General features: G+C 37.9%; 1 protein-coding gene across 1 annotated transcript in view; it reads left to right on the forward strand.

Moving 5' to 3' along the window:
- Positions 1-9,257, forward strand: part of LOC126267350 (glycine cleavage system H protein, mitochondrial) — a 64,395-nt gene extending 55,138 nt beyond the window's left edge. Inside the window, exon 5 of the mRNA XM_049972475.1 lies at positions 8,912-9,257. Within this exon, the coding sequence (XP_049828432.1) occupies positions 8,912-9,009 (98 nt within the window). The 3' untranslated portion in view covers positions 9,010-9,257. The remainder of the gene's footprint in view (positions 1-8,911) is intronic.
- Positions 9,258-26,164: the final 16,907 nt, after the last annotated feature.

Below are 26,164 nucleotides of genomic sequence, written 5' to 3' on the forward strand. Positions count from 1 at the left end.
GGTTCAACAATTTTCATATCCAGGGACTGTGCTGCCCAGGGAAGATCCTGTAGTTCAGTTGCATACCACAATTTAACTGTCCTGACTGTGTGAATGGGTGTATTATTGTCCTGAAATAAGGCATCATTGTTGGGAAACATCATTTTGAATAATGAGGTGCACCTAATCACCGAAAATGTTAACAGAATTGTTAGCTGTAATGTGGCCTTTCAGAGTATTAATGGGACCAGCAGAAACCATGATATGGCCTCACCATCACACTTCCACCTCCATGCTTTTCTGTTACCATCAAGCAATCAAGAGTGTAGGCTCTTTCGGTGTCGTCCTGACGTAAACCCAACCCTGTGTTGGAAATAACGAAAATGTTGACTTGTCAGACCATATGACTTTTCCCACTGATCGTCTAGGATTTATGCTACTGACACCATGTTTTACGCTTCTTTGAGTTGGTTGTCATCACTAATGGTTTCGGTATAGCAGCTTGTCCATGAATATTTGCTTTATGGAGTTCTTGGTGGATAGTGTCGATAGACAAGGGGTATCAAAGCTGGCTATTGAACTCTGCAGTCACTTTTGTCATAGTACTTTCGCATTGTTTTGACACAATTCATGTTAGTGTATGACAATCTCTGTTACTTAGTTCTGATTTGCATGCACTATTTTATTTACACAATCATGTCTTTCCATTTTTTTTGTTTAGGCTGTCAAGACTGTTGAAACATTTTCTCTTGAAACATTCAATAAGTTGGCTGCTTTGGTTACTGATGCTCCAGCTAATTGAGCCCCCACAATCTGCCCTCTTGGGAACTCTGTCAGGTCTTTCATTGCACGTTGACCTTGGCCTCTGAATGCAAATATAAAGTGTGCACTACTCATAAACAACCTGCACTCATGCCTAGTCTGTACTGATTGTGCACAGTCCAGTGTGACACGTGCTTTACCTGCGTTGTTGACTGTCGATCACAACTATCCCATTACTACCATTGTTCACATTATTTTGCCTATCCCCTGAATGTTTACATAACAGAAAATATGAAGATAAAACATTAAACAAAAACTTGAAAGTGAATCAGTGAATTTCTTCAGATGCTTCAACAATATACTTAAATAAAAATAGTAACGCACAGAAATAAGCACCTTGGTAAACAGATATAAGCAAATTGTGATAAATACCATATGTACAAAAGTATATCATACTTTGTATAGAATCTATAACATTATCTCTGTTGATTACATTGAAAAAAATCATTGGAACTTTTTCTTTATGTAAGTTTGCTCTTCTCAATATATATGGTGCACAGAAAATTGTGTGTGATGTTTTAACATGTGAAACTCAGCACAAATAAACCATATAAAAACTGTAAGTACAAGTTCTGCCAAATTTTGGAACTAGTCATGTATAAAGATCAATAATCAGGTAAAATGTTTTTATATACTGCAGTAAAGTCAACAGATTGAATTAGAACATCACATATCAAAAACATTATAACAAAATTGCATAGTACACAGAGAAACTCACTTGTAAATGTGAATCATTTCCTAAAATGCTTTGTTTGAAATGTAAACAAAAGCAAATGGTGACAGTTAGCAGAAAAGGTATTGTGCTCTGATCACAAAGTAACAAATCATCTCTGGTAAGAGAAAGATGTTTCTGATTATATTCCTCCCATATCCCTCCCCTTTGTTGCTTAATACTAATTGTGAGTACAGTATGTATAACATCATCTATCTGGATTCACAGCTGACGTCAGCTGTTCTTCTTGCTCAGATTGTCAATAAATTTGTTCTTTGAACACTAATTTTTGGCAGTGCAGTGACAGCTGTTTAAAGATCAGGAATGAATAATGGATAAAGATCAGGAATGAATAATGGATAAAGATCAGGAATGAATAATGGATAAAGATCAGGAATGAATAATGGATAAAGATCAGGAATGAATAATGGATAAAGATCAGGAATGAATAATGGATAAAGATCAGGAATGAATAATGGAAAGAAGTTAATTTTGAACTGTGTGTTATTTATCTGAAGTATTAATGGATTGCATTGTCAGTTCAGCTTCTCAGCCATAGCTAAAAAATCTTGATAAGATGATTTCAGAAGAAGGGCAAAGAAGATCTTTTACCTGACAAGTGATGTGAAGACCAGGCCAGATAGGCAGTGCTATCATGTTTACATTTGAGGTGCGGGCACGGGAGGAAGTAATCACTTACAATCGAAACAGAATGTACTGCATATCTCATCTTAGCTGCTCATGACACTTCAATGGAACCACATGTAAAACTATTTCCCCCCATTATGAGATCTTTACCTTTCTCAGCTGTCTCTTTCTTTTTGTCACCTGCTGTTTGCCATAAAAGGTAACTTTAGAATCCATGCTTGCTGATAGCTATTAAGTCTCCTCATCCTTTAAAGTCTCTCTCCTCTAGTACTTAAGACACACTTTTTTCATGATATAAAGCTGTCTATGGTATCCTAATTCCACAGTGGCAAAATATCTGTACCAGGCTGAGTGATATATTAAGTTCGTTTATTACTAGTTTGGAAACGATTAATCTTTACTTATTATGACCAGGAATCTTATTCTTTACAAGATTCCAGGCCAGTTCTGTGCTATTTAGGTCTAGATGGTTATTGAAGCAGTAGGAGGGGAATCATTTTCTTGAAAAATTCAGTTAAATAAACAATTTGGTGCTTTTCCTTGATGCCAAAAGTTTGTCTATCCTTATTTCTACATATTTTGAAGGAAAAAATCTATGTGATAATCAAAAGTTTTGCTGTTGTAGGAGAACTGAACAAAAAACAAAACTTCTATCATTGTCCTCAAGCACAACACTGGAACGCTTAATGGCACTATTGTTTGGCAGTAATCCTTGCTCTCTGTCACTGTGCTAGCAATTATTCACAGTATAGCATATCTGAATCTACTTTTCATGTGAATAAAATGCTGGCAGCTTTAATTCTAATGCGTTATTTCTTTAATAAAAGTCTTTCAAACATGACGACCCATTTATGCTGGTGCCTTTTAAAACTGAACCTCATACATGGAACAGTGTTTCTTAGAGTTGCTTGAGTAGACTGAAATTTGAGTTAACTATGGGAAAAGCTGTGAAGTTTTTACAAAGATGGCCTTTTTTTCTACTTTTCATAGAGCAGAAATATCTGCCTAAAAACAAATTTATCCATATCATTAATGATGAAATATTTATATTTATTTTGCTTCTTTTGCTGTGGGGTAGGTACTTGAATCCTACTCCAACCAACATTATGTCATCATCTCCCCCCTCCTGTAAATCAAATGCCATGGGCTTGCTTACATTTGATTGCACATTCCTGCATCCTCTATTGGCATTATCGTATTTTTCTCTGCCCCACCATCAGTAAATTTATTGATCTTAACAGTATGTCATCATGCCTGCCACAACAATGTGTACTGTGCTCTTTTTCTGTGCTAGCACTTTGATGTAGTGTGTGCCCAAAATAGATTAGTCACACCTATATGGACGGGACAGTAGGAAAGGCAGAAGTGGTGGTGGTGGTGGTGGTGGTGGTGGTGGTGGTGGTGGTGGTCTCAATTACAAATGACTGCGTCAGTGCAACCAATAATTCAAAAAATAGAGACATTCAAAGTCAATAGTTCTGACTAGAGAACTCAAAAAGAAATACACAAACAAAAGATCAAGCAAAGCAAAACAAGTCCAACCATTCGTTAACAGAAGGAAATCTTGCAAAACCAAAAAGAAGGGTAAAACATGCAGTGGACAGTACTCATTACAATATTGACAATGTAAAATAAAGAACGTGGGTCATAGGGAAATTATGTCTCAGTTCCCAGGCAATCTTTTTGGCAGTATTACCTAAAAATAAAGTTTTTTGCCTTCTTATGTGTCTTTCCAAAGTCGTGAAGCCTTAGGAAGAATTAGTAGCTATCGTTTTCTGCCCCTCCTCGTTTATTCTCATTACTGTGCAATTGGAATAGCTAGTGCTTTCTTCAACCCTCTGAAGCTCAATTTTAAATGTGATTTTTATTTCATTGTACACACCTTTCTGACAAATTTAGTGGCATTGCTTGTAATCCCTTGTTCTTGATTAGTTAGAATGCTCCCTACACCTACCTTGCATGAAGACTGTGGTTGAATACTATGCAGTAAAGAGAATGTAACAAGAATGCTCAAAATGCACATGTCATCAGGCAATGTGCAACTGAGGCAGCATCACCTTTGGAATAATGGTCTGGACATGGCTGGAAATCAGTAAGAGAATGCATTTCTATACAGGTGCTATGTTATTTTGTGTTAGCTAGAGCAGCGTACACTACTGTGAATTGCAGCATGGCTGTACTTAGTCATATGACCAAGTTTTCGCTGGGGCCATATGTATGGTTCACTTGAGCAAGCAACACACACACACACACACACACACACACACACACACACACACACACACACCAAAAAAACAGCAAGCCTTAAACTTACTACTGGGGATGGTAGTGTGGAGATTCCATTCATGTCTGCTCCAACAGTGGCCAGAAATCTTGATCTGCCAGCAAGCATGAGTACTGCCTGCTAACGTTGTCATGTTGCTCATTTCTGTCACTGCAAACATGCAAGAAAACAAGATGTTATACCTTACCATCAAGAAACACACACACCATTTGGTCGCAGGACCTTCCAGCTGGCAAAGATGTCTTTGACTTAGTGGTATGGGCTTACAAAAAGTATTTGTTCAGTCAAGACTGGAAGACTTGTTTCTGTGAAGACCCAAAACTACTCACCACTCTTCAAATCACATTGTTGCCACAGCACAGAATGGAAATATGAGCTTGGATGTTTGTTTGGATAACAGCAGTTGGAGTGAAAGACTTGGTCAAAGTTCCATTTAGTGCGCACACCTGTTTTAGAAAATGTATGCTACCATCTATTCAATCTCTTGATCCGGCAGACATGATTCTGGTCATTGACTTTATGCACAACAGCAGTAGTGCATACACAGAAGCAATATCTAAACTTGGCTGAACTGACATCCAGAGGTATTCATATTGGAATAGCCCCCAATGTCTCTAGATATACACCCGATCAGTCATGTTCGGGAATAGGTGATTTGAGATTGGGGGCTGCATCATGAATGTACTTCAGACTTTGCAAACGAGTCTTACAATATGGGAGAGCATTAGTTCAAGTCAGCATATTTTTAGATCCTTTGTCCCTCAGACTCAACACTGTTTTGGATAGTGAGGGACAATGCGTTCATCAAAAATAAGAAATGCATTTGTTTTCTGTTCTCAAAATAATGCAGTGTTTCCCAAATACATTGCACCATGTCAGTTCTGGACAAAGGATATTCATGGAGGTCGTTAGTATAAAAAAGTTTATTATTGGTTTATCATTTTCATGGTCACCTGTGTTCTCAAGTCCCTTAAAAAGTATTTTGATAATAAAGTAAGTGGAGCTTACTGGATGATGACTCTTACTTAAAAATTACGCATTTTTTCTTAGTTTAACCAAGCCCATAATTAGAAAGTTTTTGATTCAGCCATATCACGAGTAAGCTTATCAAATATGTACATCAATAATTTGATTCCTGAAAAAGTTCAGTGACCAGTCGCTAAACAATTATTTACTACAAAACTATGGTTCATTCTAAAGTCATAAGTATGGAGTCCTCTCATCTTCAGATGGCTTTAAACTTTTTAAAAATTATTTCAATCATTTTCTTATAAAAATCTATCAATGTAAAAAAAAATTATCTGTGACTGTGATTTTTTGGGTGGTTTCCTGACATGAAGGAAAATTGAAAAGTATGTATCGGTGTGGATCTATTATTAATGAATTATCTGAGGCTCTTTGCAATACTCACTTGGAAATCCCTTTTTCCACATATAAAGTTCTTCTTCTTCTTCTTTAAACTTGTTTTTGATGTGTTATGTGTTTCCTAACCATGTCAGGGGTTCATTGTAATAAAGATAAATACATGAACAAAAAAATCTGTAATGTAATGAAATATCAGAAACTAACTCTGCCAGGACCGGTCACCCACTGATTTGGGTGACCTTTGGAATACTGACTGGGGATCACTCAAAAGTAACAGCTGTGAAAGAGTTTAGGTGAGTACTCTGTGTGAAAAATGTGTCGAAGGTGGTGATGTAGGATCTATTCCAGAGCAGGTGAAGTTGTTAGAACACACAGAGATAACAGAATGTTATACATACATATGAGGCTCACATCCTTATAGTTCCTGAAAAGTTGAAGAATTAGTGACTTCATTTCATTACACATGTACTTGAGGAATTCTTGTGTTATGTGGAACAGTGGCCACGTTGCATAGGCCATGCATCCACATCTGTTTCTGTGCAGATGGGTTTGAATTACTCTCTTTTTTTTCTCGTTCGAAAGAGAATAAAGGCCCTCACAAAATTGTTACTTTAAATAAAATTTCATTGTGAGTAAGAACAAAAGTTTGATCTTCAGTACCAATTTACTGAGTGATTTTTTTTCCATGTGTTTTTTCCCCCCTCACAAAATGTTATACTTGTTTATGGAATAAGATGAAATGTTGACCAGAAATGTAATACAATTATTGCTGTAATCTCTCACTTTGTTTTGCAAAGACTCACTTATTTTCTTCATCGTAGTAAACCTTCAGCGTAATGTGCTGATATTAATCATAGGGGCAGTGATAGCAGGGAAATCTACTGCACCCTCAGTATCTAATGAAAAGTAAACTTGGTATATTTATGAAGATACTTCTCTAGACAGTTAATTTTGATGCATGCCACGTGTATGATAACTTTGTGGGAAGTATTGGGACTGACCAATAATGACTTTAGAACTTCACGTATAAAAAAAAAAAGTTGTAAGAAGTGTGCAAGTAAGTAGCCTGTAATGTCAAAGCAGAACGCATACCTCTTGATGGCCATTTCAGTTAGCAAGGACATAACTGTATAAACAGATTCTGTGTCATAGCCTTTGACCTAGATTTTTTGGAAACAGCAGTAAATTAGTGTAATGACTTCAGCCATTTCACAGGTGTGGTCCTAGACTAGTAGATCATTGAAATCAAGGAATAACATGATCTGACCTCTCCTTGTAAGCTTTCTTGGTTTGAAATTGTTAAATAAACATGTTATTGTTTTTTTTCTGAAAGAGGACCATTGTTTGCTGTCTTATGTGTGATATACAAAAAAAATGCGTTGCACCACTGCAAGTAGTAGATATATACACAGCTTTTGCTGACTGTGTCATCCATCCTCAAGGGTTGTATGCTGCCACACTATTCACATGTCACAAAGTTTTTTAATTTTAATGCAAGTATACAAATATTGGCCTATATGTGTCATTTAAATGAGTGGATACAGAGAACAGAAATAGAATGGAAAGCTGTGCTTACTGAAAACTGTAGAAACAAGGTTTCTGTGGAAGACTCTGCAGGAGATATGCTCAGTAGCTCGGTACAGTCTTCTGTTGAAGTTTTGAGAACACACCTTCATCCAGGAGTCAAACAGTATATTGCTCCCTCCTTTGTATATCTCGCGAAAAGACCATGAGGATAAAATCAGAGAGATTAGAGCCCACACAGAGGCATACAGACAATCCTTCCTTCCACGAACAATATGAGACTGGAATAGAAGGGAGAACTGATAGAGGTACTCAAGGTACCCTCCGCCACACACAGACAGGTGGCTTGCGGAGTATGGATGTAGATTTAGATGTAGAGAATGACATTAAATGGAAGTCTTGAGACATGACTGTTATGTATACAAAGTTTAGGAGCAACCTTGACAGAAGTGTCATTCACAATTCATCTTGTTAATTATGAAATTTGTGTTGACTGTGTCTGCAAGATCAGTCTCAGCTTTATAGAGAAATTTATTGCTTTAATCTGAATGGCTCCAAAGCATTTTAGATGTGCTCTGATTTCCCATGTGCCCTTCAAGCTATTGCACAAATTTATGCAATAGATAAACAAGTTCACAATATTTAAAACTCCCTTCTCTGCTTGGAAAGGTTCTAAAGCAGAGGAGGTGGTATTATTCAACAGTACACATACAAATTCAACTAAATAATGGATGTGGCAGTTGAGGAACCCTGCGTGATACTCGCTTCCTCACATTGATGCCTTCCTGTGTGGTATGATCCATCTCTCTCTCTCTCTCTCTCTCTCTCTCTCTCTCAACAGAATACTGGTGACAGGTGAATGGATGGTTGTAAGAGACAGTCATTTGTATTCAGAAAAAGCAAAATGAGCAACCTCTTCACAGGTACTTAAACAGGATATGATTTTCTCAGCTATCTTGTGTAAAGGATACTATCATATGATGCATGAAGTCTTTCTTAGCTAACAGGACCTATGTGCTTAAAACTTTCTTCACTTTCTTTCAGTAAAGCTCATGTAGGGAGTAGCTGTAAAGCTGTCTATTAATGTGACCTGTTTTAAGGAAACCAAGTGATTCTTTTTTATAGTTATTGCCTCACTATCTTAATATATCAACCTCAATTGTGTTAATTTGCTTGTATGTATATTTTATACCATTTCTTCTTTTTAGGTTCTTGGGTGAGTTTGTGTGAGTGGGAAGTTTGACAGATTCTAACATTATTGTATGGTTTTATTCAATGTACCTCAGTCTGTTGCCACGATAATTTTTGGTTGGCGACTGTGTTTTTCTTCACTGCAGAAATAGCATAGAGGGAAGTCCAACAGCAGATAGCAAATGATGGGTTTCTAAATCCTTTGGATTAATCTTCCAGTGCATGCAATGAAATCTCTGTATCCATAGAAACAAATATGGTTTATTATTGATACAGTACTTCTAAGAAATCTGTATTGACAGTTGAAAATTGCATAGTTGATGTTTGATTATATTCTATATTTACCTGCAGTGAAGGTACTAGTCAAGATATGTTGTCTGTTCTAGGTTGGCTGTTCAAAGTAGAGGTTACAAAACCAGAGGAACTAGAGAAGCTGATGACTGAGGCAGATTATAAAGAGTTCTTAAAGTCAGAAGAAAATTAGGCTGGGATATTTGGTTGTTATGGAATAATCACAATGTTCTGGATCCTGCATAATTGTTATTGAAAGAACATCATTTTATTAAATGGTTTTTTATATGTATAAAGCATGTTGTGTAAGTACTACACATTTCTAAAACAGCATTTTCTGTTATGATGTGTAATATGTTTTAGTCATGTTGAGAAGGAAATGGAGCTGCACAAAATGAGTTTTCATATTTATTGCAATTAAAGGCTTCTCTGTAGCATCTACATTTTATTTTATCATTACTTTTGTCATTAACTATGGCTAATATATCTGGTTCTCTCAGTATTTTATGTAAAGAAAGTCATAAGAAGTATGTGTAAGACAATGACGACAGTGATACACTCTTCCAGAAGTTAACTGCACACTGGGACTTTCATAACCATGAGCCTTTATCTAGTTGTTTGACCTATGATAGCCAGTTTGTCAGAACATTTCAGACTGAAATAAGTATCATAGAAGCCAATTAGTAAGTTGGAGCATTCAGCTAAAGACAACCATGTTTTTGAGATGGACACCCTGGAATCAGTGGGCTAATGCATACAGGTATATTCAGTATTTCTCAATTTCTAAAAAGTTAGTTCAGTAGCACATCTACATTTGTCAAAACTACAATCATATGGGGTATCAAGTGAAATCTGTGGCTGGATTGAGAATTTATTAGTACAGAGGATGCAGCAAGTAATCTTTGATGGAGATTCATTAATAGGTGTAGATGTAACTTTGGGTGTGCTCCAGGGAAGTGTTTGGACTCTTGCACTGATTTTTTTATATTAATAATCTTGCAGACAATAGTAACGTTACTTTCTGCAGATGATGCAATGATACAGTTATCTATAATGGAATACGATCTGAAAGAAACTGCAAAAATATTCAGTCAGATCATAAGATTTCAGAGCGATGCAAAGACTGGCAACTGACTTTGTGTTCAGAAATGTGTAATTGTGCACAACAAGAGAAAAAAGGGTATCCTGTAACTACAGTGTCAGTGAGTCCCAGTTGGAATCTGTCAAACCATAAAAATACGTAAGTGTAACAATATGTAGGGATATGAAATGGAATAGTGTCAGTTATAGGTAAAGCAGGTTGCATACTTCAGTATGTTGGTAGAATACTAGGGAAACAAGAAAACTGTATACAGAACACTCTTGTGACCTATCCTAGAATACTGCTCAAGTGTGTGGGGCCCATACCAAATGGGAGTAAGGAATGTATACAAAGAAGGGCAACACAAATGGTCACAGGTTTGTTTGACCCTTGGAAGTGTCATGAAGATGCTGAAAGAACTTAAATGGCATATGCTTGAAGATGGGTGCAAACTATTGCATGAAAACCTACTTAGAAAGTTTCTACAACTGCAGGTAATGACTCTTAGGAATATACTACAATCTGCTACATATTGCTTCTAAGGTAATCCAAAAGGCAAGATTACACTAAGCCACAGAAGAGCCTGAACGTCTCATGCCTGCCAGTGCAACATCCTTCACTAAGCATGCAACAGTCAACGAGTTACGTGAATAGAATGTGAAAAACCCCTAAAAAAAGTACATTGGCATATATCTTCTGCCATAGGTGACATTTTACCCAATAACCCAAAAAATAAGTCAGTCTCAAAACACATTTGTTTAACTTTTATTAAGGCTAGAGCGAAACAATTTTTGTTATGCTAGTCAATATCAGTGAATTAAAGTAAGGTAATGAATCTATTAATAAGATTATATTTGAAATTTTGCAAGCAAAAAACTTTATAGATGGCATTGATGTTGAATATATTTTCCTTCACTTAGAGGTGTATTAGCCAGTGGCAGATTTTGCTGATTATTTTTGTTGATACCCAGCAGGATTTCTTCAATTGATATGCTGTTTTTAAAGTTTAGAATTTTAATTTTCTATGCCAATGTAACATTATTAAAATATATTAAAAACAAAGATTCCAAGACTTACCAAGCGGGAAAGCGCCGGCAGACAGGCACATGAACAAAACACACAAACACACACACACACACACACACACACAGAATTACGAGCTTTCGCAACTGGCAGTTGCTTCGTCAGGAAAGAGGGAAGAAGAGGGAAAATGAAAGGATGTGGGTTTTAAGGGAGAGGGTAAGGAGTCATTCCAATCCCGGGAGCGGAAAGACTTCCCTTAGGGGAAAAAAAGGACAGGTGTACGCACGCACGCACGCACACACACACACACACACACACACACACACACACACACACACACACACACACATATCCATCCGCACATACACAGACACAAGCAGACCAACATTATTAAAATGTAGATGTTAATATATTCTTGCCTTATTTCCTAACTCGTTGGATACGTCGGATTTAACCATTTGAGTGTGTAATTGCAGACGTTAAAATCAAAATGGTAGCATCTTTAGTCATATTAATAATGTAAATGGGTTTTCAATATGGAAGTAATCTTATATTTTTTTAAAAAAAGTCAGCAATAGTTTGAGATTCAGTAACCTTTGTGTATGGCACTTCGTGTCAAATTGAGCCCGTGGGTCATGAGACATTCCTGAAATTCACTGAATCGGGTATGGTATATAAAATATGAGGATTGTAGAATATTTTCCCCTTTCGGATAAAGTTCTGCAGATGTCCATGCATGTAGACATTGTATAATTCCACATTTTTAGTATTTCTTGGCATTGGCTGGTAATTTGAGAAGAAACATTGTTAATTGAAGGTGCGGCACTACTGGAAGCTTTTATAACCCAGATCCATCTGGCATATTTAGTTGTAAGAAGGATGGTGAAATATTTTTCAGGTTACGTGACAAATAATTCTCTGGTACATTTGTTACTAGTTACTATCCATTATACATCTGCAGTCTACAAAATACTATGAACTACACGCAGGGGATACATAGTAGACTTTCTTGGGATTATTTCTGTCCCTCTTAAAGAGTCTGTTCTTTCAGCATCTCAGTGAACATGTCGCACAACCATGGGTCAAACAAACCTGTGACAATTTGTGCTGTCCTGTGTACGTCCAGTATCCCGTGTTAGTCATACATGCTAGGGGTCACACATTTGAAAAGTATTTTTGGATAGAGCATATGAGAGAACTGCAAGCAGTCTCCTTTGTGGACTGATTGAATTTTCTTATTATTCTATCAAGAAACAGAGAAGTCTGCTGTCTACTTTACCCATGACTTGAGCCTTTGTGGTACTTCCATTTCATGTCTCTAAGTAAGTGTTACACCCACATATTTGTATGAGATTAAAGATTCCAGCTGTAACTCGTTGATATTATAGTCATACGATATAAGTTTTTTGTGTTGTGAAGTGCTTAGTTTTACATTTCTGAACCTTTAAAGCAAGTTGCAGATCTTTGCACCCTAACTGAATATTTATACAGCTTCTTTCAGACAGTACTACATTAGAGATAACTGCATCATCTACAAAAAGTCTGAGGTTACTGTTAATACATTAGCATACAATATGAACAGCAATGGTCCCAACACACTTCCTTAGGACACCCCTGGAGCTAGTTCTACATCTGACGATTACACTTTGTCCAAGAAAACATGCAGCATTCTCCCTACCAACAGGTCGTCAATCCAATCACATATTTCACTTTATACACAGTATGATCGTACTTTAGACAATAAACTTAGGTATGATAGTAAAGTAAAATGCTTTTTTTTTAAATCAAGAAATACTGCAACTACCTGACTGCCTTTATCCAAAGCTTCCAATATTTCATATCAGGGAAGTGTCATCGGGTTTCACATAATCTATGTTTTTGGAATCTTTGCTGGTTGGCATGGAGGAGGTCATTATGTTTGAGATACCTCATTATGTATGAGCTCAGAATATGTTCTACGATTCTACAACAAATTGATATCGAGGACATTGGACATTAGTTTTGTGCATCACTTCAACCACCTTTCATGTAGATGGATGTGACCTGTGCTTTCTTCCCACTACTGGGCACAGTTTTTTATTTGACAGACCTCTGATAAAGTATAGTTAGAAGAGGGGCTAACTCTGCCGCAAATTCAGTGTAGAATCTGATAGAGATTCTGTCGGACCCCAAAACTTTGTTCAGTTTTATCGATTTCAGGTGTTTCTCAACATCACTTCACTTATTTCACTCCTCTTTTTCAGTGGTTCGAGGATTCAGTTGTAGCGATTCTCAAGGGTTTTGCTTTGTAATGGAGCATTTGAAAACAGAGTTAAGTATTTTAGTTTTTGCTTTTCTACCCTCCGAATTTCAGTTTGTCCCATTTGTTGGGGACTGGACACAAACTGTGGTGCCATAAACAACCTGTACATACGACCATAATTTTTTTGGGGTTTTGTGATTAAAGTTGATACGTGTGACTGTTTCGGAGTTGTGCGCGAATGTGGTTTGCCCCTCCCAGACCGTCGTTGGCTGGATGCCTACCGGAGTTAAAAGTCCTCAGTATTTCGATCTTGATACTAAGCGAGTCACGTTATGTGGATGTCTTTTGTTTGAGTGGCGGAAGCTAGGTGACGTGCGCGACTCCGCTTCCGTCAAGTTCTCCGCCTTCCGCTCGCCGATCGTGTGTGCGAGAGAGGACAAGACACGCAGCCAGCTGTTCAGGAAGCTGCCGCAGATGCCGTCATTCAGAGCAGAATAATCAGGCGACAGGAAGAGTGTCTTTTCAATATATGTCTTGTCTTGTTTACGAGATCCTTATGGCGGAAGTGACGGTATTATGTTTTGCGCTGTTTGTAGCGCGTCCTTTATCAGTTAAGACATTTGTCGTATTTCTTCTCAAACTTCAGAAAGACTGCATATGACTAAAGCGCCATGACAGTTTTTTCTCACTTTTTACACAGAACTCTTGAATCGTCTTACAGTTAAACGTATAGAGTTCAGGAAAGTCAATTAATGTATATATATCTCCATATACATTCCGATTCTTTCCCTTGATTCAGTAGGGCACAACGTTTTTATGTTATTCACGTCATTAGGAGAGATCACTCGGACCCCAATTCATTGACTGTGTATGGCAAATGTGTCTGTGATATATGTGCGACCATCGTACAACGAATGGTTTCAATCTCTAAAATGGTTTTAGAGGTTTGTTTAACAGCCGGTTAAAGTTGCCTCGGGGCAGTGGAATAGTTTGCCTTAGAAGGGTCCTGTTCAAAATTTGTCGCGGAGCCGTTTTGCCTGACTGTGGCGAAGCTCAATTAGAAGCTACAGATTTTTCACAAAAGAAACAAACTCACTTTGAATAAAAAAAATACGTATTTATTAAGTATAGGTTACATAGGTAAGTAATTATTTACAATTAATTCTCCTAGGAGCAAAGTTAGGCAAACAATTAAAATATATTCTTTCCTCGCCAATTCCCGGCAAACTTACTTATTAAACATCGATAACTGAAGATGATTTTAGTTTATCGAGATGTTCTGCCTCTATAGAAAGCACTGACAAATCTGAAAACCGTTCGTGGTTTACATAAGTACTAAGGTAGTTTTTAATCAGTTTTAATTTCGGAAAATTCTTTAAACTGTTGCAGTTGTTACAGGAAGGGTCAAAAATGGAAACATGCTGTTATTACCTCCGAAAAACTGGATGAAAGGCTACTGAATTAAATCAGTAATAAGTCAGTGAGTTCCTTAATGGGATATTCTGAACTTAAGTTTTATGCACATTTTCAAAGAAATTATTGTTCGTACAGATCAAATGACACGTCTTTACAGTATTTAGCAGGCAGTTTTTCGTTTGAAAATAAGAGTTTCTCCGGTTGTAACAGTTCGACTGTATTACTAAGGTCACAGACGCTTTGAAACTTTGTTTAGGTGAGGAAATATATATATATAACAGCAATAGTACACACTGACTTTAAAGTACAATTCCGGGTCTGAAATTCTCATCTTTCGATAACTTATAAAAATATCGCTTCATCTTCCGTCTTTTATTTCTGAAAACAATTGTTATTCCCCCACTGTTTTACAAGGTCTCTGTACTCTTTTAGCAAACCATGGAATGAATTTTGGTTTTTTATTTCGCTCAGTCTATTCAAAACACTACTTAGTAAAATACTAGCTTTCTGTAAGGCATTATTTTCATGCTGTATAGCCTTAAAAACTGGAATAATGATTTCAAATAATGAATTTAAAAAAGGCGACAAGCACTACAAAATCGTTTTTCTCTCATATTAATTATACTTTTACATTCGTCAAGCTCGTCTTTTTCAGTGGAAATTAAATTTATCTTGTACAATGTTTTCATTATTGATTAATTATTCATTATAGCCGATAAAGCGCCGTGTCTTGAAGACCATCTAGTACGGCATACTTCTTAAGGGTAATTATATATTTTAAATACTTATCGTTACTCAGTATTGACCAGGGTTTTATACTATAATTATCGAAAAAAATGACACTTCAGTAACACGTTTCGCAGCATCATTTAAAATTAAATTTAGTGCATGTGCCGCACAATGAATATAATCGGAATCTGGCGCATTTTCTTTTGTAAGGGCTAGTAATCCTCAATATACACCCGACACACCATTTGCTCCGTTGTAACCGTGCCCTCTACATTCGGACGAATCAATTCCATATTCTTTTATACTATTAAAAATTTCAGTTTTCAGCCCTTCTGCACTACAATAAGCTACTGATATTAATCCCAAAAAGGACACGCAGATTTTTATTTCTTTAGGCACATATCATCATTTTCTGCTATTGAGATGTATCGAAAAACTACAGAAAGTTGGTAAGTTTTTGTCAGGTCTTGAGTTGTATCCAAAATAATCGCCAGAAATGAAGCTTTTTTAATTTGTGAAACAATAATCTCATTTTCAGTCGTGGAGCTTAAATAATTTTTCACCTTTTGGCTTTAAAAGTAGTTCTTTTAAAATAGGGTTATAATTAGATAGTAAATTGATGGTAATAGATTGAGATGAAATTTCCATATTCGGAATTAAGGCCTCTTAAAGGTAAATTGCATAAAGCTAAAGTAATTGTGACATTAATAACACGATGCAACATATCTCGCCAGAAAGTAATTTTACTCTTGATTTCACTTTGCAGTAAATTATCGATGTTTTTACCATGTAACCAATTATTAAAAAATAGAGCAGCGCTAATGCGGCTGTGAGTTTTCATGGTCAGATGTACATTGTGTAAAATTGCTTCTAACTGAAACACCATTGGCCCATGCGGAAGAGTGTGATTTGCTTTGACCATCTGCAAACAACCAACAGAAGTGACAGTACGATTTGTTTAAAATATTAGAATAACATAGGCTTGGCCTTGAAATTTTTATAATAGCCGTATTGAAATATGGGTAATGTTAGGCTGAACAACATAGCTCTTTGGAAAAGGCTCTTGTGGTTTAAATGGGCCTAAGTTAAAAATTATTTTTCGTTCGCAATCAGAAAGGCTGTCACCAAAATTTCCTCAATGTGATGAAGTTATATTATGAAATTCCCCAGACTTAAGATATTCGGTATGTGTTTCTTCATTTCCCGAGTCTCTGGCAGGCAATGTGTTCCAGATGAATCTAAAAATAAAATGAAGAAATATTAATATTGAGAGGTTTTGGAAGTTATTTTTCAAAACTGTGCCGTTAAGTGTTAAACAAATACTTAATTTTTAAAATTAATCTTTAAACCTGACTCGGCGAACCAAAATTGTTTCACGGGCCGCCTCGTTGACGTGCATTGTCAAAGCGGGCCATATTTTATAGATTGTTCTGTCTTAAGATCGCTGCGGTTTGGGGGAGGGATGCGAGGTGCAGAAGGCGTGTGAACATCGGTGCGGTGGGAGTGAAATAAATAGGCCTAATTTGCGCCATCTTATTCAATACACACACACACACACACACACACACACACACACACACACACATTTTCCTGTCGTGCCGCACGACTGCTATGGTGGAGATTTAGGCCTAGTTTACACGACGACATTGGGTTGCGCTACTCGTTGCGTGGAATGAGTTGCACGCAGGTGGTTGCATATTTGACCGTATACAATGAGACATCAGTATACCTTCAGTTCATTCGTGTTGTGGGTCCCTGAGTCGTGTCTGAAATGAAAATTTTGGCAGCTGGCTGGCAGCTGCACGTTTCACGAGTTGTGATGGAGTTAAAGCTTCTAGCGTGGAATCGCTGCTCAAGAAAAAAAATAAGAAACCTGTTTCAGTTCGTGACTGGATGAAGAAAAGACGTCAGCTCGGTTGCTCAGCATCCTTGCTGAAATAATTATAACGGAAGACCCAAGAATTCTTTTAATTATCTTTGAATGCTACCAGAACTGTTCACGTTTCTTCTAAATAGTCAATTATGTGATAAGGAATGAAGGTACTGTAATGCATGAAAGACTGTCGCCAGAACTGAAATTACATATTGCGTGCATTACAATCGAGAACTGCCCGCAGCTCGTGGTAGTGCGGTGGCGTTCTCGCTTCCCACGCCCGGGTTCCCGGGTTCGATTCCCGGCGGGGTCAGGGATTTTCTCTGCCGCGTGATGGTTGGGTGTTGTGTGATGTCCTTAGATTAGTTAGGTTTAAGTAGTTCTAAGTTCTAGGGGACTGATGACCATAGATGTTAACTCCCATAGTGCTCAGAGCCATTTGAACAATCGAGAACTCTCGGCATGCTATAAGTTGCGAGTTTAGTTGGTGGTGACACCTTTTCATTAACACCATTAATTATTAACATTAACAGCAATAAGTACTCGAAGCAGGCCGCATTAAGAAGAGAATGGTTTGCAAAATATTATCTTGAAGATAGATCTGTACAGTGGCAATATTCCAAAATGCTAACATGTGTCAATGGGGAGCACTACTGCGACATTTTAAAATAGATGAATGTTGAAGAAAGAATGCAGCTTCCTGAATTTGTATAGCCAACAATATTCCTTAACAAAGAGTCGGCCAACTTTAACGATGCGACTTTAGTCTTGTATACGAGAGCATTGCCAGAGCTAGAATTACACTTGCCTGTATTTTTCGTTATTCTGTTGTATGTGTGTTCCTAACTCAATAAATGTTGCCCTGCAGCTCGGATATTGTCAAACCGTCTATTTTATTATCGCATATGAAGGTCTCAGGTGCAGCAATATGTTGCTTATTTTTATCAGCCTCACTGAAATCCCACAAACACCTATGCAAAGCATAGATATCCAAAAACCGAACGTTATTCTCCGTCCCCCAATTCATATTTCAGTTTGTTAACTGATGCTGCATCACATCACATCACAAATGATCTCTGCATAGATTGGCTGATGCTTCAGAGCAGCACGAAAAAGTTCTAAGCATCACGGGCGAGATTCATTCAAATCATAGGGGATCATCAAAATGTGAATAAAATAGTGGAGCACAGTGGTTAATTAAGACCGGAACGGCGTTTCGGCACCACCGAGGGAAGACTTTTTTTGGAACTGAGTGGACCAAGTCCGCTTCGGAGATTGAAAGTACACTTATTTTAAAACTTAATGTTAGGAATTCGCCGCTGCGCAGGCAGCGGTGGACGTAAGAGTGATCGGTTTATATGTTAAGAAAGTGTTACGGATTCGTTTGGAAAAAAAACCATACGAAAATCTATTTGCAGTAGCTGCAAAATGCACTAACCGACCTCTCCGAATTTGTGCTCTTCTAATTTGTAATCCCCTGAGAGTTTGGTTTATATCGAGAGATATTTCTGTTGATTCATGTTACACTTGTGCAAAGTTTACTTATGTAATGTTCCTCATCTTTTTCGATGTAAAATGTGCCTTTCTTTTCTTTGGTATGGTATTTTTTCATCCTCTCCATTCGTGGCAAATGAATGTTGCAATAAATACTATGAAAGCTTATTGACCTATGATGTTTTCCAAGGCGCATCAAGATATGTAAAAAACATTTGTAGAAGCTCTAAGTATAATTAATGGTCTTGGGGAATATATAACCAGAAAAGTCAACACATCGAACATACCATCCTGGAATTTATATCGTTGATTCAGACGTTTTCGTCTTACCTATAATCCATAAATTCATCGAACTTACTCGAAAAATTCGATTATCATGCTTAATTATAACAAATTTTCCATCGGGCCAGTTCTTCCAAGGAACTATTTTATTGCTATTGAAGCTCTCAGACTTATTTTGTTTTCATTACGCGTGGCAAAGAGCAAATATCTGTAAAACCTACTTTATAATCTTTGGTTAAATGTACCGCACGCGCTGATAATCGCGGCTCCCGACCTACAATACGTTAGAAACGAGGCAACAACGGGTAGTTTTCTCTGTAGTTAAGTTTCTTGCATTCATTCCGGAAAAAAATTACGGCAACATTCTAAGTTTGTGTTAAAATAAAATTTAATTACGCCTGTGACGGAAAAGAGTTCGTAAATCGCTTTAACCGAAATTCGTGTTAACCGATAAAATTTACAATTAGGATTAATGTATTCGTATTTTTTTTCCGCTAACCATCAGTTTGTCGTGAGCGGTTTACTATACTGATAAAAAAATTTTTTTTGAGTGTGTACTTAATAAAGCCTAAATTGACTTTATTTTTCATCGCCCTTTCCACACCATATGTGTTGGCCGGAAGAGATCTCTTCCTGATATGATCTCAGTTCTGTAAACAAGTTTAATTTATCACTATCTTATTGTGTATGATAAAAAATTTATTTAATTAATATACTCTGCACGAAGCGCATAAAATTAAACATCCATGTACATACACCTAATGCGGGAAAATTTGTGTATATAAAATTATGGACTGTTTTTACTTGTACAGGGTGTTACAAAAAGGTACGGCCAAACTTTCAGGGAACATTCCTCACACACACACACACACACACACACACACACACACACACACACACACACACACAGAAAGAAAATATGTTATGTGGACATGTCGGGAAACGCTTACTTTCCATGTTAGAGCTCATTTTATTACTTCTCTTCCAATCACATTAATCATGGAATGGAAACACACAGAAATAGAACGTACCAGCGTGACTTCAAACACTTTGTTACAGGAAAGGTTCAAAATGTCCTCCGTTAGCGAGGATACATGCATCCACCCTCCGTCGCATGGAATCCCTGATGCGCTGATGAAGCCCTGGAGAATGGCGTATTGTATCACAGCCGTCCACAATACGAGCACGAAGAGTCTCTACATTTGGTACCGGCGTTGCGTACACAAGAGCTTTCAAATGCCCCATAAATGAAAGTCAAGAGGGTTGAGGTCAGGAGAGCGTGGAGGCCATGGAATTGGTCCGCCTCTACCAATCCATCGGTCACCGAATCTATTGTTGAGAAGCGTACGAAAACTTCGGCTGAAATGTGCAGGCTTTCCATCGTACATGAACCACATGTTGTGTCGTACTTGTAAAGGCACATGTTCTAGCAGTACAGGTAGAGTATCCCGTATGAAATCATGATAACGTGCTCCATTGAGCGTAGGTGGAAGAACATGCGGCCCAATCAAGACATCACCAACAATGCGTCCCCAAACGTTCACAGAAAAAATTGTGTTGACGACGTGATTGCACAATTGCGTGCAGATTCTCGTCAGCCCACACATGTTGACTGAAAATTTACGATCTGATCACGCTGGAATGAAGCCTCATCCGTAAAGAGAACATTTGCACTGAAACGAGGATTGACACATCGTTGGATGAACCATTCGCAGAAGTGTACACGTGGAGGCCAATCGGCTGCTGATAGTGCCTGCACACGCTATACATGGTACGGAAACAACTGGTTCTCCCGTAGCACTCTCCATACAGTGACGTGGTCAACGTTACCTTGTACAGCAGCAACTTCTCTGAAGTTGACATTAGGGTTATCGTCAACTGCACGAAGAATTGCCTCGTCCATTGCAGGTGTCTTCCTGTCGGGACACCTTCGTTCTGGAAATCTGTCTCGATACAAACGTACCGTGCCACGTCTATTGCCCCGTGCTAATCCATACATCAAATGGGCATGTGCCAACTCCGCATTTATAAACATTGCACTGACTGTAAAACCACGTTCGTGATGAACACTAACCTGTTGATGCTACGTACTGATGTGGTTGATAGAGCAATGAGCAGCATGTCAACACAAGCACCGAAGTCAACATTTCCTTCCTTCAATTGGTCCAACTGCCCGTGAATCGAGGTAGTACAGTACATACTGACGAAACTAAAATGAGCTCTAACATGGTAATTAAGCGTTTCTGGATACATGTCCATATAACATCTTTTCTTTATGTGTGTGTGAGGAGTGTTACCTGAAAGTTTGGCCGTACCTTTTTGTAACACCCTGTATAGATGCGTACTGCCTGTGTTCAAATCTAGCGAACGCGCTACTTCTATGCATTTACCCAGCGCAGTTGGTTTGACTAGGCGATAGACCTAGATGCAGCTTTTCAGGCGCCGCTGCTCTCGAGCGACATACATCGCATGCGCACCCTCGCTCCAACCCTATAATTTGTTACCATAATTCAAATAAAATTATGTATGTTGTACATTTCCGCGACGACGTGTAATGATACGAGTCGCACGTTACACAGCGTAGAACGCTACATAACGTGATGTAAATTATAAACAAGAAGTTTTTTTCCGTGGAGATAGGTAAGTTTTTAGTACTTAAAATTGCAAATTAAATCACTCACAGAATCTTATTGTTGAAAAACTGAAGAAATTTTGGGCAACTTCTTTGTAATTTCCTCCTCCACCTCCTCTTTATTTCTTCTTTTCATAGCTTCGATGAGGAGCTTATGACTCAGTTCCTTCACAATTAAACTTATTAACGAACAAATAATCACTACATTTACACCGTATGAATGTCATTAACCGCGTGCACAGATTGAAATAAACACGCGAAGATTGTTCTCATTTAACAGAAAAGGAGAATTACCGTAATCATTGTTTGCTGAGGTGTGCCCCGGGAATCCTCAGACGTTCAGTGTTGCCAAAATTTGGACGCTGCGTTAATTAAACGTTTGGGCTATAGCGTAAGACATAAGCGTTCATCTTGAGTGATATTGTGAAAAAACATTTTACGAATTTTTGCTAACGTATGTCGAAGCCCCTGTGGCCAAAGGGCCCCATATCATTGATACGGCGGTAGCTACGCCCCTGCCTCTGGATAACGGAGTGCGTGGAAAGTCGTTCTTCACGTTGAAATACAGTATCGTTTGAGGGTTCATAGATAGATTGTGTCAGGCTATGTCCACAAAATCTTAGCCATATGTCAGACTTCGCATCCAAGCCTCTCAGCAAATTAAGTAATTAATATTCGTGATGTACTCTTCACAATCTTCAAAGCTCAAATCGCGTCATCATTTTCATAATGACGTTCCGAGCTGCTCAGAAACCTAGTGGCACCAAATAATTAAAAATTCCTTAATGACTGAAAAAGTCATGAACTTAGTGATAAGCTCACAGCTGTCTACGCCATCACGCACCTATACGTGAAGAGATTTTTTGTTTGGGGGCGTTGCTGTAGTGTATATGTAACGTAGCGCGTCTCAGCTGCGGATGTAGAAGCACCGACATGTAGGCAGGGAACCAGTGTGGCATTCGTGTCTGTCCGACGTGCGTGCGGTAGATGGGGAAACGAAATATGGCGACGTTATTACCAAATACGTGCATACAGGACCAACGTGTTGATATTCTTTTCTTGGCTGCCGAAGGACCGAACACCAGTAGACATCCACCGGAGAAAGAATGTGTATGCGGCAGCATGCCTGTCGAAAACCACCGTGGTTGAATGGGCTGGCAAGGCAATGATGCTCACGCTACTCCTTGAATACAGGGGCCCATTGCTGAGTGATTTCAAGGAACTTGGCATCTCCATCACTGGGGAATAGCACTGCATAATGCTGGAGAATTTACGGAGTGCAATTGCGGCGAAAGTAGCCGGAAAACTGCGACAAGAGAGGCTGCTGCTTTATAATAACACACTCTGCATATGTCAAATTTAGTAACGCAGAAGTTATGCCATCTCAAGTGCAAGACCCTGGGGTATCCGACCTATATTTCTGATCTCTCACCCATGCTAATATCACTCCTTTGGCCCATTAACAAGCTACTGAAGGGTCGACAATTCCTGTCGGACGAGGATGTGCCGCAGGCAGTTAAGATTTCTTCATGCAGCAGGACACAGTGTTTTAGATTTTTTTGATATCAGGTAATACAGCACACTTTCTAAACAAATTAGAAGTATTTGGAATATTTTTGAACGTGCTTAGGGCTATTAAAAAAATGCAAAGAAATTGATGCAAGTTTTTCCAAAATGCTTCCTCAAATTGATGTACCATTTAATCCAGTGTTATATATTTGCAGGAAACCAAATTTTTACCAGATATGCATGACATGATGGCTGAGGTAGTAGACCTATTTAATTCCATCTATTACGTATATTACAAGGATAAAGAATATCTTCTTATATTTTAATTTTTATAATTTTTTCCCAGTAAAAGTTATTTTTCTGTAATTTAGTTGATTATGCAACAAAGCTTAGGTCTACTACATAGGCAAAGACTATTGCAAGTTACAGAAAAAAATTAGAGTAATACTTTATAGACTTCAGGAAATATTTGTACCTGAATTCTGAAAAATACAACTTTTGGGAAATTGCAAATGAAGATATGAGTCCAATTAAACTGTGCCTCAGAACATTCCTGAAGCATAGTCTTTATCCTGCAGCATTTCATCTTCAAGCTTCCTTTCATTTGTATTCTGAGTTCCCCCATGAAGATATTTACTACTCAGGTCTCTAAAATTGATTTTATTTGATTAATAACAGGTTCAGGAAGGAATGCTTTTGCTTGTATATTTGACCACTTTTGATTTTTGGTAACCACACCAAGAATCTGCTATTTTAGGGCAAAGTCCGTGAACAGGGTGGTCATATGTGGACAACTTATGAAAGTAGGTGACCCATACAGCTTTTCTCATTGCTGTAACATCATTCAGAGGTGCAGTTCGTCTAATGGCCAATCCATAATAACTCTGAAGGTCTATTTAAGTTTCTGTCAATCTGACTCCGCCAGACAGAGATTTTCCATCAGATAGAAACTTTCCTTTAATTTCTCTTCGTAGCTTGCTCAATCTAGCACCCATCTTGCACTTGTCCACAATACTACAGTTTTGTTACCAAGACATCATCATAAACATTGAACTCATTAGAGTTCCCATCGCCTAGGTACTTCATATATCTAATGTGATAAATGGGCACCGACCTCAGAAATATTTGTAGAGCTCCATCACACTCCAGACCTCCGCTGTTACCTTCATAATTCTTAGAACACTGATGTTCAATATGCCCTTCAGTGTTACCATGGCAGGTGTGGCAGTACTTAGATAAGCACTCAGCATCAACACCTTTTCCATTCTCCAGAGAAGTAGCACTTACAACACCATTCTAGGAACGATGTTCTTTATGTTGCCATGTCCCATCAAGTGCAACAGCAATGTCCTTCTTCTACTGCACATGTCATAGATGCTTTAGACACAACCGTGAAGGCACCTAAAAGCATTTTTATGTACTTGCTGAACCTACTGGGAGGATGAAGAGGACGATAAGGACTCAGAAGAAGAAGAAGAAGAAGAAGAAGAAGAAGATCCATCAAACCACAAAACGTTTGAGCAACCTTTTTTCCTATTGCACGCATTGCATACACTATCTTCAAATTGCCATCATATGAATTATGCACAATGTCAGAAGTCATTTTCGAGGTAGATTTATTGCAGGATCCGCAAAGAACAACTAATTTTGACGTTAAACCCTTCCCGCTACTCTGTTGTTCATTTATTTCCAGACAGCCTACATCATCACATTGTTTACACTTCACTACTTTCTTTATCAATGAAAAGATGCCCACATCAACAACAAGAAGTCCACTACAAGCACCGTCATTGTTAACACAAAAATTTGAATCACCAGGAGGCGTGCCATGTGGGGATTTCTTTCCTGAAGAACTGATACATAGGTTATTTTGAGTGTGGCTTGCTTTGTTTGTGAACTGGTTACCACGGAATTTCCTTATATTGAATTTCTTGATGTGTGGCATAGTTCGCATTTATTGCACAACAAAGGATATGTACTTCCACAAATATATGTAGCACTTGGGCAACATACATTAATTAACACTTGAACAAACTCCATCAACGAAAAAGAAGTAAATACTAGTAAAGTTAATCATTTATAGACACTAGAAACCTGTACTGTTACCAACATACAAAATGTATCACACATATAATCGCTGGAAATAGAAAGTCTACAGTTCTTTTCGAAATACTGGTTTCCGTAACAGAAATAAAAGGGGTGTGGCAGCATACATGACCGTAACTATAAAATTTGGTATACATAGGTAAGTTTTCATTTAAAACCCTATTATGGATAATCAATGTAATCAGGAAAGACTTTAGAATTTAATAAAGTATAAAAAATTCAATTTTTCCACCATTTATAAGTACTCTGTATCCTTAAGGGTCTATGTTTCGCAATTATAAAAGACTGAAAACACGAGTGTTCATCTTAAGAGACACCTTTAATTTTTCCCTCCTGGATGTGATAAATCGTACTTAATAAAAAATAAGCCTACTTTCCCCCGTCCCTTTGAACAAACAACAATCACCTTGTGATTACTGACCAGTTAGCACCTCACCCACAGTTTCCAGAGCCCCGAAATATATTGTTCACCATCAACTGTGCGAATAGTTAAGCAAATTTAACTTATGTAATAAAAATCAGTCTCATTTTCGTAAATTATGAGCACAAACACTGCATTAAGACAACCGATGGCCTGAAGTATGCCAGGATGATGCCCAGCTAGCCAGATGTCTGATTGTAATGGGAAATTTAATGCCTGGAGTGAACCAAAATTAGTGATCTTGATGTCAACGGCCCAGATATCGGTAGAGAATTTTATGCAACATCCAAAAGGTAGAAGAAGCGGAAGATACCTCTTCAGGGCAGGCCTGCCTGGGAATGTTACCCAGTCGGCGCAGAAGCTGTGAGGTAGCAGTCCCATCACCAACTTAACCTGCCATTGCCCATAATCCAGGGGTTTCATACATACTCGCACTTTTCATAGTACACAGCCTCGGATGAATAGCATGGATTATCGAGACGACTTAGGCAAGTGCAGGATAAAAATTAAGTATCACAGATAGGTTAAAAATAGCTAAAT

Source organism: Schistocerca gregaria, chromosome 4, assembly GCF_023897955.1.
Source record: "Schistocerca gregaria isolate iqSchGreg1 chromosome 4, iqSchGreg1.2, whole genome shotgun sequence".
Lineage (NCBI taxonomy): Eukaryota > Metazoa > Arthropoda > Insecta > Orthoptera > Acrididae > Schistocerca > Schistocerca gregaria.